The sequence below is a fragment of the Mytilus edulis genome, chromosome 11 (assembly GCF_963676685.1).
Source record: "Mytilus edulis chromosome 11, xbMytEdul2.2, whole genome shotgun sequence".
In the NCBI taxonomy this organism is placed as follows: Eukaryota; Metazoa; Mollusca; class Bivalvia; order Mytilida; family Mytilidae; genus Mytilus; species Mytilus edulis.
Genome location: NC_092354.1, coordinates 83,490,885 through 83,507,730, shown reverse-complemented (window position 1 = coordinate 83,507,730; position 16,846 = coordinate 83,490,885). Strand labels below are relative to the sequence as shown.

Here is a 16,846-nt window from a genome sequence, read left to right as displayed (position 1 = left end):
TGTAAGAAAACGTTAAGTAACAACTGCATATATTTACAAATAAGAATTAAAATTATCTCAATTTAAACTTTCTTATAATTGTTAGTTAAAGTGCTATACATACATCGGGATCTATAATGAAAAGGTTATTTTATAAGACTTATGTAAAAGGGTTGGGGTTTGGAAAAAAATTAAGTTATAATATATACATAAATTTTCTTCACAGTTTAATTTATTATATGAAGATCTTGTCATTATTCTTTAAGTTATCACTGATATCTTAAAACTTTTAAAACGAGAAGATTTATTTTAAATTCTAATAAGTCATAAGATAGTAAGATGATGATATACTAGATAGTAAGGAACTATTTTATTTTTAAAAAGTTTACTTATTCTGTAAATGTGATCAGGTTTTTTTTATTCTTTTTGTGCGCAGCAAGTACATCTCATAACACATATTTATAGCCAGAGTTTCAATGTTTTCATACACAGTTGAGTAACAGTTTATGTCCTTGCTAGTAAAGTCCATTATGAGCTGAAGTAAATTCCCTTCAGTGTTATATGATCTTCTTGTATGTTGAGGTATCAATTTCAAACATTGTCTGTTCCATGTTTTAGCGGTAATTAGATCTTATTTGCTCTAATTCTTTGCAGTGTAGAATAAAATGAGCTAGATCTTCATTTCCCTGTACACAGATTGTACACATCGGGTTAACTTTCGGATCTAACTTAGCTCTTTTGGCTTGGAATATGAACGTTTGAGTACTGTACTTATTCTTGCTTTTATTTCTCTCGCCTTCACATCTTTACTATTGTTTTTACACTTTCACATATATTGTGAGCTTCACTTAATGGATTGTTCTGTATCTCTATGTATTTAAGTGATGTTTTTTTGCATTTTGTCATTATGACATTCATTTTTCCAGTAGTCCTTGATCTTTATTCCTACTAGTCTTTTCCATTCGATTTTATTCAGTGGATTTTCTATGTAGTACCTACAAGATTTCAAATTTTAATTTGATAGAGTTTTTTCTACTCTGTTGATAAAGTCTTTTCCTCTTTGGTCTGAAAATGCTATTTGTCGGCGCAGAATATCACATTCTACATTTCTATTGTTCCGTAATTTTGAACAATATTCATGAAGAAGGTAAGTAAATTTTTGTATAATGTGATGACAATAGGTTCTGCTCCTAACAGGGTATAGACAGCCATATTTGCTGTATTATTTGGAATATCTTGAATTTGTCGGAGGATTTGTCTTTGTCAGTTCTAACATATCCTTTTCATTTGCAAGTAAGTTCTCAACTGTCCCTTTATTCCCGATCAACAGATACACTTTGTTCTCGATCAAGACTTTTCGTTTTTTGTTCTTTTATTCTCGATCAACGGATAAACAAAGAGGTACGTAAAACTAAAACTATGAATGTATGAAAGACTTTGAATGTCAATTTTAGGTCACAAAATTTGGATCAATGTCGAAAATGAATTTTTTGTTTAGTTTTCTTCCCAGATACACTCTTTGTATGAGGCTTCTCGTACTTCCTTGTAAATTCCGGCTGTGTCACCGACACCATGCTGAACTCTTGTGAACTTATTATAGGGGCATTGTACGTATGGAACCATCGTGTCCAAATTTCTGACTTTTTCAGTGTTTCACAGTTCCCAACAACAATCAAACCGAACCTCGCTCTGGTTAAAAGAACATTAAGTCTACTTCTGTCGTTAGAAAACCCCAGTGTTCCTTGTTTGTTTGATCGAACGGTTGATACTACTATGACGTCATTTTCACATCCCTGGTAACCATCGACGGTATTTACTCTTACACCGCGAGCTTTCAATTTGTCCTTGATACATTTAACCTGCCCTTGGTAAAACGTCAGTATAGTGATTTGCTTTATTGACAATGCCTCTATTCGTCCTTCGTATATTTTTGAAAACCCATCCACATCTTTGTCACTGACACGAAGTAATGTTTCTATGACGTTGTTTACAACAATTGCTTCGTCGTCGTTATTGTATGATGACCCAATTGATTTTTCGTAACCGGTTGAATTAATGAAACATATCGGTTTCGTCCAATCTGGCCATTTAAAAACAAAATGAGGGAAGCATTTAACTGACTCGTGTGACAATAACTGGTTGTCATAGAACTCAAGAGACGGAAATTTTAGAAGTTCTGGATGCATTCTATACTGTGTATCTAGGGTAATACACGGTACTCCATTACATCTGTTCAATCTGTGGAAAAGTGTATTAGACAAATATGATACATCCGGTAAGTCTCTAGATTCTTCAGTTATATAACCATGTGATTGTGTCACGAATGGCGAAAGCTGCATTGAATCTCCAATCATAACTAAATGTTTACATCCATGAACGATACTGCATAGAAGTGTCGTCTCCTTAGTAACGGAAGCTTCGTCGACAAGAACAAAATCAAATCTGAGCTTCGCTAGGAGTCTGTCACCAACAGAAGCACAAGTTGCGAGTATGACAGTTGATTTTTCTAAAACTTCCAAATATAATTCTGTATTACGTTGTTCTTTTCCAGTTTTATCTTTGATTATCATACTTCTTTCATCCATTGTAGCTATTCTATTTACTTGTCCTTCTAATGAAATCTCGTACAAATCTCGTGCTATTCCTTCTTGTGTTCCTACCCTCACGATGAATTCTTTGTTTCGTAATGTTCGTGCTATATTATCAATAGCTAGGTTTGTTTCTGCTATAATGAGTAAGTGTTTGTACCTTTCGAGCCTGACCAGCTTCTCAATGATACTACAGGCAACTGTGGTTTTCCCCGTGCCTGGAGGTCCCGTAATACAGCACACAGTTTCCTTAAGTGCGGTTTCTATGGCAAGTTTTTGTTTGTCGATGCACTCTGAGGACCATTCGACACTTCCTACATCCCTTTGATAAAGTAACGCATTGGAATATCTCAATGCAGGTGATATTTCATCCTTACAAAACTGTTCATTGTGAAGTGGTGATGTTTCAGGATGAAATCCAGGAAAAGTTAAAAGCGAGAAGAGAGGTACATTCACATTCGTTTCAATGTCTTTCACCATAATTTGAAAAGCTTTAATAATACGCTGGTATGTAATAATATTAGAAATTACATCAATCTTCCACAATTGAAGTCGTTCAGCTTCGAGAGATTGTTGAACTGTATCTGGGAGTCTACCAAATATTTTCACCTCAACGAAAAATGGCGCCTGTGTAACTTTTATAACTTGTCCAATTAATGCGTACGATGTACATTTAAGATTTTTATCTGCATCACGATGTCTCAATAATGTTACAAACTGTCCTTCATAAATCTTTGGAATGTAACTGAGGGCATTTGATCGATATAATGTTACAATTTCGTCGTGTTCAGAACTTCCTTCTAGGTTGTAGCCCTTATGTTTGTCGAGTTTCAAGTTACACACACCTTCAGCGAGTCCGGTATCTCCTTCTAGGTTGTAGCCTTGATGTTTGTCAAGTTTCAGGTTACTCACACCGCTAGGGTTCAAACTATTCAAAGGATTCTGCTCTAATAGTTTTTGTAATTTGTTTAAGGAGTGGATAAGTTCTAGACAGTGAAGTCTGCTGTTGTGAACGATATACCTCAATTTCAGACTTTGATCTTTTGACAGTGTCGATGTCAAATTTTGATGTAAGACGATTTTAGTTAATCCGTCTATAAACCGCAAAGCCATATCCATACCAATGTACCAAAAGAGTTGCCAATGGTTTAATATTTCAAGGAATCTCTGAACTGTTATTTCATTTTCGTCTATATATAAAAACTGTCCTGCAATACTGTGAAGATTCAATCTACAAAGCAATTCAGCAATGTAAAGTCTTCTCATCGTGTCTTTTGCAATTTGATTCATAGAAACAGAAAACTGAAGACTTTCATTAATTTTCATAGGAACATTTCGTCCAGTTGTCTTGTGAATGAAATTAATCAACAGTAAAACAAACAGATCAACAATAGTATTGGTAGATACTTGGTCCTCGAAATTCATTTTGGAAAGAAGAAGATCGAAGTCATACATATTACACCGATCTGCTGCCAGCTTAAGATGAACTAGGATCTCTTCTGTGGTAACGTGATCTTGAATACTTGTATTTGATTGGTCTAACAATGAATCTAGGTCAAAGTATTGTTCCTTATCATCAAGATCTTCTACATCTGTTTGCTCTTCATAGGGGAAGTCTCCGGATGCATCTATGACGTCATAATACGCTGGATCATCAGGATCATCATTTCGAACAAAAGCCTCAACTGAAGTCAGAAGAGTTTTATTGAGTAATGGATGCGGACGTTCATTACTGTAAATATTCCTGTAAAATCGAGATAAGTCTACACTCAATGCATTTCTATTCTCATCACAACACATGTTTCCTCCGATTTTTCTAAGATCTGACGCCTTGAGGAAAACAAATGTTTGGTTACGTTCTCTGTTGCGATATATCTGTAGCGTATCGTCAGTCAAATCCATGTAATAACCTTCACCAACTGTATACCTGTATTTATATCCAAAATTCTTTGAAAAGAACACTACAGAAAGTGAACCAGGGGATATATATTGTTCCATTCCTTGCTGCGGCTTATACAGAAATTGTAAAACAATAACAATGTTATCGGGCAGCCCTAACATAACACATGAATTGTCAAAACTGGTAATGGCTTTCACTAAATGTTGCCAGTTCAATTCGGAATTCTCTTTTTCGTAATAAAATGTCCATGGAGTCCTTGAGGAGTGCATGTTAAACCATTCTAAATCATCTTTTTTCAGCAACTTAGACCTTCTCATAGAATTTTGAATGATATCCTTTGGTACCCCTAGATTTGATGCATATTTCTTCTCCTCCAATGAAAACTGTGAAAAATCAATGTATTGTACATACTTATTGACGAATGAATCACAAATGTCTCCGTCCGAATCATTCACATTTTCTGCTTGAATCCATGCAAAACGGAATTTGTCGAATTCTTTAATCTTAGACTGATGTTCGTCTAATATATCCTCTACTAAATCATCAGGAAGATTTGGCAAATTATGTTTCAAGTTAGAACTCTCATCCTGGTTTTCGGTTGAATCAAGGTGTGACATGACGTCAGACACAAAACCATGTCTGAAGGATTCCCTGAACTTTTCACTATTTGCCTCCATTGTTTGCCATATAAACCTCCGTTTAGATGAGTCGCCATCTGGTGGTTGCAATGGTTTTGGGATCCTAATCGGCGCTCCTGTTTTTGCCGCATCAATTACTCTTGAAAACATCATCCCGAGTTGTGCACATTTGTCTGACATCATACCTTCTCTATCTGACCATGCTCGGATATATTTTGCGACTGTATTAGTCATGATTTGTGCTTCATTTTGCTGAGAGAAGTATAAAATCACTTTTTCCACTGCAACACGACCTTCTGGTTTCGACTGAGCTGCCGGATAATCGTAAGGCTGGTGTGTTACGGGCGGAATCAAATTTTCGTCCCAACAAACAAAAAACATGTCACCATCTAGATCTGATCCTGCCGTCTCATTTGGGTGGGGTCGTGGGCCTCGTATTGGAAAAACAATACAATCTACTAGATGACTCAATTTTGATAACTCCGGTTTATCCATGTCTGAAACTGCTTTTAATACCCGGATGTCGCCAAGGAGATAACAAGGTGACTTACAAACAACAACTGGGCCGCTTACGTTCTTTACATGACCGCTGGTAGTTGCAGTTACTCGAACATAGCATTCTCCATATTCTAGAATGCCATATGGGTCGCACACACCAAAAATGTATCTTGATTTCGGTACAACAATTCTGATTTTCTTTGACTTTTTACTGATGGAAAGCTGTGCTTGCAGTTTCTTAAGTTCTTTCATTTCTTCACACGGGACCAAATTCATCTTCCCAAGGTCAATAACAACTCTTGCTAAGTCTGATTTCTTTTGCCACTGAAGAATGCAAATGGATGCTTCTAAATTAACAGTCATCTCCCGCAAACGTTCAAACTGTGCAGTCTGAATATCTGTAAATATTTCATCTGGAACACCAAGCCCAGACAAAAGGGCAATGTATTGCTGATTTAAATGACCAAATGTGAATGGCTTTGAATACTCACAAATACCAAGCCGAGGATGTGCTGAAGTTTCGAATTTTATCATCGATGGCCTGATTTTTATACTTTGTCCCTTTATTTCTTTACACAGTGTCAAAACACCTTTATAACCTTGCAAGCGTATTTTGAATACAGACGGGGGTATTATTAAGTCCGTGTTATCTATACGGTTTATTTCGTCGGTCACACGCTGTGCCATTTTCAAACCTATTGATCCACACCCATCAGTAAAGTTATATCTTTTACAATCACTTACAATGTCATCTTCGAGTATGATTTGATCGCTTTGAATCTCTATGCTTGTCATCATCACCTCAGAAAAAAGAAGCCCAAATCTCGCTATTCTTTTTGAAACGACATTTTGATCGAAGTCACCATTTTGTTGAATAATCGACGTCACTTCCTGATGTGTTCCCTGCCACATAAAACATTTCCTTTGCTTAAGTCCTTCGCTACTGCAACCAAGAAATACATAATTTATACCGTTAACAGTAACCGTCCCCATTAGCATTTTCTTGACAATTTCAGTCCGAACGCTAACATTAAAATATAGCTGAACCATTTTTTCCCTTGCATATGGATATCTTGTAATAAATCTGTTTGTACGTCCTTCTTGAATGATGACCCAGTCGTTTGTATACGTGTCTTCTTTAATGTTAATAGTTCGTATAGCAATTCTTGCGTCGTTCTTTCTCATTGGTTTAACAAACAGGAAGTTTGTTGTCACGTGATCACTGTCTTCGGTAGATCTATGTCTGATAGGCTTCTTCTTGTCCTTCTTCCGAAAACGTGAAGTGTCAAGAGGGAAGATGTATTTTTTTACAGCATATTTAATAAGCTCAATCCTTGATTCATTAGTATTGGTCTTATTTAACGGTATGTCTTCTTTGAACTGTTCATGTGCACCTGTTTTACAATAACCGAGTTTTAGATAAGGTATCGAGTACATTGTTATGATTGTGTGGTATTTCTCAGTCTGATCATCTTGTCGACTTCCTGTTGCTTTCGGACGATTATGTTTTTGGATTTCATCTTGGTTGGTTCTTGCTCGGCCGATACTACGTATTTCTTGTTGGCAAGGTAACAGAAACACAATAGAAGACTGACATTGTTGAACTAATTGACCCACTTTACTGCCTCTATCTAGGAGATTCTGAAAACTATCTCCATCAAGGGAGACTATCGCGTCAGCTAAGATATCAATGATCCCATACATTACTACATAATCTTTGGTATCGTTACCATGGCATTGTCGAAGCTATAAAAGAAAAAAGAAATCAAATTTTACAATAACCTTTTTGTGTTATGCCCTACAAATAATACATAAATTAATTTATTTAACACATCAATATGCGAAATTATTCCTACTGCAAATGAAATACACATAAAAGTGTTTCTAAAATACCTACTCCCCTATATTTCCATAAACGACTTTATAAACGTTAGTTGGGCCATTAAACTGTTGAATCTACTAGTATATTTTTTAATACCATAATACCGGTATGTATGGAAAAGTTTTATTTTCAGACTATTGTGTTTTGTTTTGTTTTGTATACTACTGTGTTTGTGGTGGTCGTCTGGGTTATATGTCTGTTCATATTTGTTTTAAAAAAATGATGATTTTTGTCGAGACTGCAACACTAATGTCGCTGAATGAGCTGACCCATCAATAATGTCTTCATACTTTTGAAATCAGTAAATTTATAAAAATGACTAAATAATAGATACTAGTAAACATGATAACACTGAAGTGGTGTGACCTACTACAGAATAAAACTCAGTAGTATCCTTAATTTCAAGTTCACTGGGATACTTTTAGTATATGACACATCCGAGGAAGGGGGATTCACCTGAAGACGGAACCACGCATCTTTCCAACAGGATGTATTTAGGTAATTTTAACCTGGGAAACCAGTGACAGCCAGGAAAGTCTGGATGACAACTGAGAACAGAACAGTGACAACCTGGAGAGACAGGAGACTTTCAGGAGAGACTGGGATCAAGGGGTGCAGAGGCTTAGCAGGCCGATGCACATCTTCTGTGAGGAAGAACCCAATCATCTAGCTATGGAACGATATATATATTGGGTTGATGTTTAGACGAGTTGTATATACATAATGTACACAGCCATGTATCACCATCATTGCTGGTGATCCGATGGATAATCTGTTGTAGAGTTGTCACTGACTCAGACGTACTGATGAAATGCAAGCCAAATCAGAGCATAACACAACGCACACGCACAGGGCAACCTGGTGAGACGGAGGAGGAGGTGGTACAGGATACAAACCACAGGGACCACAGCCTATGTGTGTTATACAATGAGGAGGACAACATGGTAGAGAGGATTCAACAGGAACATGAGGGTTTAGAAAACAACAGACAGCAACAAGAGCCAAAACGAACATCAGACACAAGCGAAAACAACATTAGAAGAAAGAGAGTAAAATGGCCCAACAATAAAAGTAAAAATGAATGGCAACAGTTTGATGAAGATGTGGATGCAATTTTGAACACAACATTAGCAGGTAACATAGACAGGAGGAAGATAGAATCCATGACATCATTTATTTACAACATTGACATGGACATATTTGGTGCAGATGAGAAAGAGGTGGTGAGTCGAGAGGGTCAAAAGAACAGACGAGAAGCCAAAATAGCAAAGATGAGGAAAGACCTAAGGCAACTTTAGAAAAGATATAATAAGGCATCAGAGGATGAAAAACCAGCATTGTCTGAACTCAGGGACACCATCAGGAAGGTCACAAGGAGAGCAGAGAGAATAAGGAAAAGGAGAGAGAGAAAGCAAGTGCTCAATTTACATCAGATCCTTTCTAATTTACATTAAGATTGTTGGGGAAGAAAGGATAAGGACAACTGAAAGCTAGTAAAGAGGAAATAGACGAATATCTAAGAAAAATGCACAGTGATCCAAAAATGGAAGAACTTCCGGAGATAGATCAACTAATACACCCGGAAGATCTAGAGCAAGCTTTTGATGAATCACCAACTAAGTTGAAAGAGGTAGTAGATGTTATCAAGAAAGGAAGAGCAGCATCAGCACCAAGTCCAAATGTAGTACCATATAAAGTATACAAGAACTGTCAGAGAATTACAAAACGTCTATGGAAACTGATAAAATATTGAAAACAACACGTTATTAATTTCTTGCGTCCGAAGCGCTTTTCTGGATTTACCTTCATCAGGAACGCTCAAAGCCAAACATTTGAAATCCGAAGATGTATAAGTACCGAAACCGTTGAAGAGCTGAATGTCAAAAAATACCTAAAATAATTAGCCAAATTAATCTAAAGCCAACTTTGCCTGAGGGAGTTGAAACCTTAGTTTCTTAATAATTTATAAATTTATAAACGGACAATTTTAGTAAAGTTTGTTAAATCATGTCAGTACCGAAATACTGACTACCGAGCTGATGATACCCTCGGGGACTGATAGTCCACCAGCAGAGGTATCGACCCAGTGATGTAAAATATTGAAAACAACACGTTATTAATTTCTTGCGTCCGAAGCGCTTTTCTGGATTTACCTTCATCAGGAACGCTCAAAGCCAAACATTTGAAATCCGAAGATGTATAAGTACCGAAACCGTTGAAGAGCTGAATGTCAATAAGGGTCATCTGGAGAAGAGGTCGACTAGCAGAGAGTTGGCACAAGGCAGAAGGGTGCTTTATACCAAAGGAAGAGAAGTCAGAGACATTGAAACAGTTTAGAACCATCTCACTGTTAAATGTGGAAGGAAAGATATTTCTGGCTACTCTTGTCAAAAGGATAACAAACTACATGCTGAGCAACGAGTACATTAAAAGAGGGACGAAAGATACCAAAGGGACAGTCAAACTCGTAAATCTAAAAAAAAAACTGACAACGCCATGGCTAAAAATCAAAAAGACAAACAGAAAAACAATAATACACATGACACAACATAGAAAACTAAAGAATAAACAACACGAACCCCACTAAAAACTAGGGGTGATCTCAGGTGCTCCGGAAGGGTAAGCAGATCCTGCTCCACATGCGGCATCCGTCGTGTTGCTTATGCGATTACAAATCCGGTAAATATTCTAATTCGGTAGGTCAAATTCATGAAAGGGAAGGGGATTGTAGTTACGACGTGAGGAACATATCCGATATCATTTGTGAAACGGTTATTCCATAACGGTCAACCAACTCGTGATGGCGTCCGTAAAATTTACGAAGGGATGATTTCAACTTCCCCATTTGGAACTCTTGGTTTAATAGCTTCCTTGTAAGCAGTAACCCTCTATCAAGAAAATCATGATAGGAAATGCAAGCACGGGAATATCGTATCAATTGGGAGATATATACCCCGTATGCAGGTGCTGCTGGAATGTTGCTACTTAGAAATGGAAAGTTCACAATTGGAAAGCTGAAATCATCTCTTTTGTCGTAAAGTTTTGTCTTCAACCGACCCTTATTGTCAATTTCTAGATGTAAGTCAAGATATGCAGCCGAATTAATTGTATCTGTAGTATCCTTTATATCCAATTCGATGGGATAGATGCGATCCACATAGTCACCAAATTTTGAATTGTTTAGTGAAAGAACGTCATCTATATAGCGGAAAGTAGAGTTAAGGGATATTGCTAACTTCTTATCTTTCTTCCTAAGAAGTTCCTGCATGAAGTCAGCCTCATAATAATAAAGAAACAAGTCAGCAAGTAGAGGGGCACAGTTTTTTCCAATTGGGATGCCGACAGTCTGTTGAAAAACACGTCCTCCGAACGTAACAAATATGTTGTCAATCAAGAAATCAAGCATCTTGATAATATCGGTTTCAGAGAATTTTTTGTTTGAATCAGAATGATTCTTTACAAAGTAGGATTTATCCCTCCCTAAGACAAGATACTTGTATCTACGTTGACCATTCTTTTTTATGAAGCAAAGTAATACCAACTCTTTTAATTTGTCTTTTAGTTTGCAGTAGTTTAACATTGCAGTATAGAAAGGAGGGGTACTAGGTGTATCAGGCTGTATTGAACACACAAGCGTATTATCACAGATAATCCGAGAAGCGAAAGATTCAAAGGGAGAGCTCACAGTCGTCTGGTTGGATTTAGCGAATGCACATGGGACAGAACCAAAAAAGTTAGTTGAGTCGTTGCTGGAAAAATACCATGTACCTGACGGAATAAGAGGGCTGATAAAAGAGTACTTCAACCATCTGCAGCTGAGATCCGTTGGAGATTTTACAACATCATCGCAACGTTTGGAAGTGGGAATAGTGACAGGATGCACGATATCTGTCATCCTTTTCTCAGCAGCAATGAATATAATTGTGAAGTCAGTAGAGAGGAAGCGCAGAGGGATATGGATGAAGTCAGGAGTACGGCAACCATAAGGAAGAGCATTTATGGATGATATGATAATAAGCACAAAGACAGTGATTGAAGCCAGATGGACACTACAAGAGCTTGATAAGATGATAACCTGGGCAAGAATGAAAGTGAAGCCTAGCAAATCCAGAAGTTTAGTGGTGAAGAATGGTAAAGTTAAGGAGGAAAGGTTTAAAATAGGAGACGAGATAATACCAACAGTCTCAGAGACGCCAGTCAAGTGCCTCGGAAAATGGTTCAACAACACCTTTTCAGATAAGTTGAATGTGGAAGATACATAAAAGCAGTTGGACGACTGGTTAAAAGCAGTAGAGAAGAGTGGATTACCAGGAAAATACAAGGCACGGTTTTACCAGCATGGAATATTGCCTCGGCTGCTGTGGCCACTTCTTGTGTATGATGTACCAATGACAACGGTAGAGGGAATGGAAAGTTACTTACGTAGATGGCTTTGAGTACCATGCAGTTTCAGTAGTGTGTGCCTATACAGTTTAGGAAGCAAGTTACAGCTACCACTCAAGTCAATCACTGAGGAATTCAAGGTGACCAAGATTAGACAACATCTGACGTTAAAAAGCAGCAGGGATGAGAAAGTACGGTCAGCAAAAGTAGAAGTAAGAACTTGAAGGAAGTGGTCGGCAAAGAAGACAATAGAATATGCTGAGTCACGGTTAAAACACAGTGAGATAGTTGGTAAAGTTGCAGTTGGAAGACAGGGGGCTGGATGTCACACCTACAGCAAAATGGAGAACAGCAACAGTGGACGAAAAAGACACCTGATACAGAAAGAGGTATGATCAATGGAAGAAGAAAGTAGAATGGTAAAGGCAGTGAGTATGAAGAAACAAGGAAGCTGGTTAAACTGGGAAGGAGAAAGACAGCAGAAGTTAGGATGGAATGAGATCTGGAAGATGGAGCCACATAGGTTGCAATTCAAACTGAAGTCAGTATATGATGTATTGTCAAGCCCAACAAATCTAGCAACATGGGGATTGATAGATGACACAAAGTGTGTTCTTTGTAGTAAGCCAGCAAACTTTATTTTATCTTCATGCTCGCGTGCTTTAAAAGACGGGAGGTATACATGGCGACACGACAAGGTATTAGGGACACTAGCAGACACCTTAGAGAGAAACATCAGGAAGCCAAGGAAAAACAAGTAAGGACTAACTTTTGTCAATTTTGTTAAGGAAGGAGAGGAGAAAAGACAGAAGAAGGTGGAAGGAGGTGGATTAATGGTAGCAGCAACCGATTGGCAAATATTGGTGATCTGAAACAGAAGTTACAATTCCCGCAACAGATTGCAGTAACAAACCAGAGACCTAACATCGTCATTTGGTCCGCCTCAACAAACCAGGCAATCCTGCTGGAACCAACCGTGCCATGGGAAGAAAGAATAGAAGATGCCAACGAAAGAAAGAGATTGAAGTACCAAGACCTACTTGAAGAATGTAGAGACAATGGATGGAGGTTTGGTTATTTCCAGTGGAAGTGGGAAGCAAAGGGTGTGATGGACAGTCTATGTGGCGAGCATTGAGAGCACTTGGTATTGTTGGAGGGGGAAGAAGTAAGTTAATTGGGAACTTGTGTAAAGAGGCAGAGACTGCATCAATGTGGTTATGGAAAAAAGGTCAGAACAGTGAAGCAGTAATGTGTAGAGGCAGGGATTGATAGACATGTGGTTTCGGGCAGGGACTTGATCGCCCCAGTCGGCGCACCTCTGGAGGTTGAAGTGGACAGCGCCGAAACAGCCAAGGAAGGAGGATTCACCTGAAGACGGAACCACGCATCTTTCCAACAGGATGTATTAAGGTATGTATTGGGTGAAATATTCAATGATAGGACATCATCAATATATCGGAAAGTAAACTTAAAGAATTTCGCCGCAAGGTGCTTTTTCTTTTTGTCTTTTAGAAGGTTCTGAATGAATTTTGCTTAATACGAGTACAAAAACAAATAGGCCAGTATGGGTGCACAATTAGTACCTATTTGAATACCGACTGTCGGTTGAAATAGAAATCCTTCAAACTCAACACATATATTGCTGATAAAAAGGTCCAGCATTTTGATAATATCATCTTCAGTATATTTTCTGGTAGATTCAGTGTGGTTCTTTAAAAAGTATGAATTATTGTTACCCAAAATAAGAAATTTGTATCTACGAAAAAGCTCTATTTAATGAGAGAGTAACCAGAAAAAACTTTCGAGAAAAAAAAACCGTTTTTGATTTTCCGTGTTTTAGTAATGAAAGGACTATTTTTTGGAAGATATCACAATTAAGATACTCTTTAAAATTACAGTTTTTAGGCCATCATGAAATAACTTTACCAAACCTCTGTCCGTACATTGTTACAACAAATTTCTCTGAAACGCCACGACCACTTCGCTTACTCCCCAATCCTTAACATTTAGGAGAAAATACCAACAGGATTCAATGGTATTTAACCTCTACAAGTCCAAGGAAATTCGACAGAAAAAAAAAAGAAAAACGGCAAACGACAGATAACAGCCAACAGTCAACAAAACAAGGACATTGAGTAACACAAAACACGCTCAAACTAGGTATGATTGCAGGTGATCACCACGGAAGTCAGATTCTGCTCCACCAATGACATCCGATGTGATTAGTAGAGCTGGATCTGCTTATCGTGGATCCGTTGAGTTGCACACGGGAAGTGAAAATTTGGAGACAATTTATAAGTGTCATAACCTACAAATGAATACCTGTTCATGATGTTGTTCTATGATGTTTTCCCAGTACTGAACGGTTTTGTCATGTCCTCCATTGCTTCTTTCCTGTCTGCTATGTACTTCCGGTATAAGATCTGGCTTCCTCTTCGTTGCTTTTTTGAAATCCTTCAATAAATACGTCTTCTCTTCCTGGTTATCACCGCAGATATAAACTAGCACCATGTTCTATAGAAAAAAAGTAATACATTGTCAATAGACAATAGAATTATTTAGAACAGCTATGACTATTTTCGGAAATTATACACAACTGTCCTTGGTTAGCATGGTTAGGGAAGGGTTGGGATCCCGCGAATATTTGTTAACCCCGCCAAATTCTGTATGTATGTGTCTGTCCCAAGTCAGGAGCCTGTTATTCAGTTGTTGTCGTTTATTGCTGTGTTACATATTACAAGAAAAAACCTATCCATTTTTATTTTAATATGTACGGTCAAAATCTTGAGTCAGTTAAAAATGCAAATTATCTGGGCATAACTATATCTCAAATTAATTTAAAATGGAACAAACATATTCAGGATATGACATCAAAAGCAAATAAGGCCCTTGCATTCATCAGACGAAATCTTAAAATAAACTCAGGTACCATCAAAGACCGAAATATCCAGACCTTATAATACAGAAACTAAAATACTGCTATGTATGCTCTAAATACCAATATACTGAAAGTGTAACAAACCTGCTTCACACACTTCACTGGCCAATATTGCAAGAAAGAAGACTCAAAAGCCGTTTAAATAAATATGTTCAATAGAGTTACAAAACAAAATTGCAATACCTCATTTTGGCATACTAATTAAAAGTAAATCAAACACCCGGTCTAGCCACGAACAAATATACTGACAAATTCGATGCAGCAAAGACAGTTTCAAATTTGTATTTCTCTTCAAACAATAAAAGACTGGAGCAAATAGCCTACAGCACCACTACTGAGTGCTTCAATGAGATACTCACTAGAGAAATTCTCCTCTACACTTACATCGAAATGCGCATCTGGTGCAACAAAATTGGTACCGTTGATTTTATTACTACCACTGGGTCGATGCCTCTGCTGGTGGACTATTAGTCCCCGAGGGTATCACCAGCCCAGTAGTCAGTACTTCGGTACTAGCATGAAAATACGGATTTATTGTGTTATTAAAATTTGCTGTTACAAAATATTAGAAATTATTATAAATGAAGGAATGTATCTCCCTCATGCAAAGCTCTGATTCCTTTCTTGAATTTGACTATACCTTATGGACCTTTTGGATTCTAGCTCTTCATCTTTTATATAAGCTTTGGATTTCAAATATTTTGGCCACGAGCATCACTGAAGAGACATGTTTTGTCGAAATGTGCATCTGGTGCAACAAAATTGGTACCGCTAATTTTATTACAAATACCTACATGTTTAATACTAGTATGTTGTTTTTATCTTATACCAAAAATTATAATTATAATTAAATTTAAAAAAAATATTTTTAATTATCATTAACAATTACGTTAAAACCAGCATGCTCCAGAAAGTAATCATCAACCAGTTAATGTTTTTCTCTATATAAAGAAGAATTGTTTCATATTTGTCATTTCGGTGCCTTTATAGCTGACTGTGCAGTATTGGCTTTGCTCATTGTTGAAGGCCATACGGTGACCTATAGTTGTTAATTTCTGTGTCATTTGGCTTCTTGTGACGAGTTGTTTCATGGGAAATCATACCACATCTTCTAAGTAATTAGTAATTAGTATTAACTCTGAACTCAATTTCGATATCATATCAGTGAAAAGGTGAATATTTAAAAGGCAAATTTGCAATTCTGAGGACATTCCAATATTTAGATACAGTTTTGTTTTACCACTTTACACGACACTGTAAGAACTCATCTAGAGTTTACAAACTCAGTATGGCATCCATCATATCCATATCAGTGGCGGATCCAAAAATTTTAATAAGTGGGGGCCCACTGACTGCCTAAGAGGGGCCCGCTCAAGTCAGGCTTCAGTGATTCCCTATATAAGCAACCAATTTTTTTCTCAAAAAAAGATACCTCTAGAAGGTCGACATCGTCTAAATTAAAAGTATTGACGGACCAGTGGCGCCGGATCCAGTCCTTTGAAAAACTGAAAGGGGGGTCCCAACCCAGGACAAAAGGGGGGTTCCAACTTTATGTCCCCATTCAAATACATTGATCGTCCAAAAAAGGGAGGGTTCCAGGATCCGCAACTGCGTCTTAAAAGGTTCGAATCTGTAGTTCAGACTCACGCAGTAAAAAGTAATAAAAAAAAACCTAGCTTTCATAAACATATTTCATGTTGAATAAATGTAATGTGACTTACTTTCGATCGAAATATGTTACAACATTGTTAGTGTAAATAAACCTTGTATCCAACCATCTTAACACAACTTGGCAGGTTCTTTTTCAAAATCGTGATTTTCTGAAATCAGGCTAAGTTAGTGAAAGTGAAAGTACGATGTGTAAAATGAAAGAGAAAGTAGACCTGTGTTCTTCGTTATCATGAGCGAGAAGATCTAAAGGACTAGCATCTCTGACTTGATGATAAAATTAGTGGCAATAAAATATTTGAATGTAATTTCACAGATCTGTTTTCAAAAAAAATAATAGCACACAAATACAGATTCATATCCTTTCCGTCT

The 16,846-nt window shown here is 37.2% G+C and overlaps 1 protein-coding gene across 1 annotated transcript; it reads right to left on the bottom strand.

Moving 5' to 3' along the window:
- Window positions 1-334: 334 nt before the first annotated feature.
- LOC139496450 (uncharacterized) lies at window positions 335-16,670 on the bottom strand. The gene is made up of 3 exons (XM_071285066.1): window positions 16,528-16,670; window positions 14,191-14,382; window positions 335-7,349 (listed from the first exon to the last, which is right to left on the bottom strand). Exons 2-3 carry the CDS (start codon window positions 14,377-14,379, stop codon window positions 1,449-1,451), a joined length of 6,090 nt encoding a protein of 2,029 aa, XP_071141167.1. The 5' UTR covers window positions 14,380-14,382; window positions 16,528-16,670; the 3' UTR covers window positions 335-1,448.
- Between the last annotated feature and the right edge of the window lie 176 nt (window positions 16,671-16,846).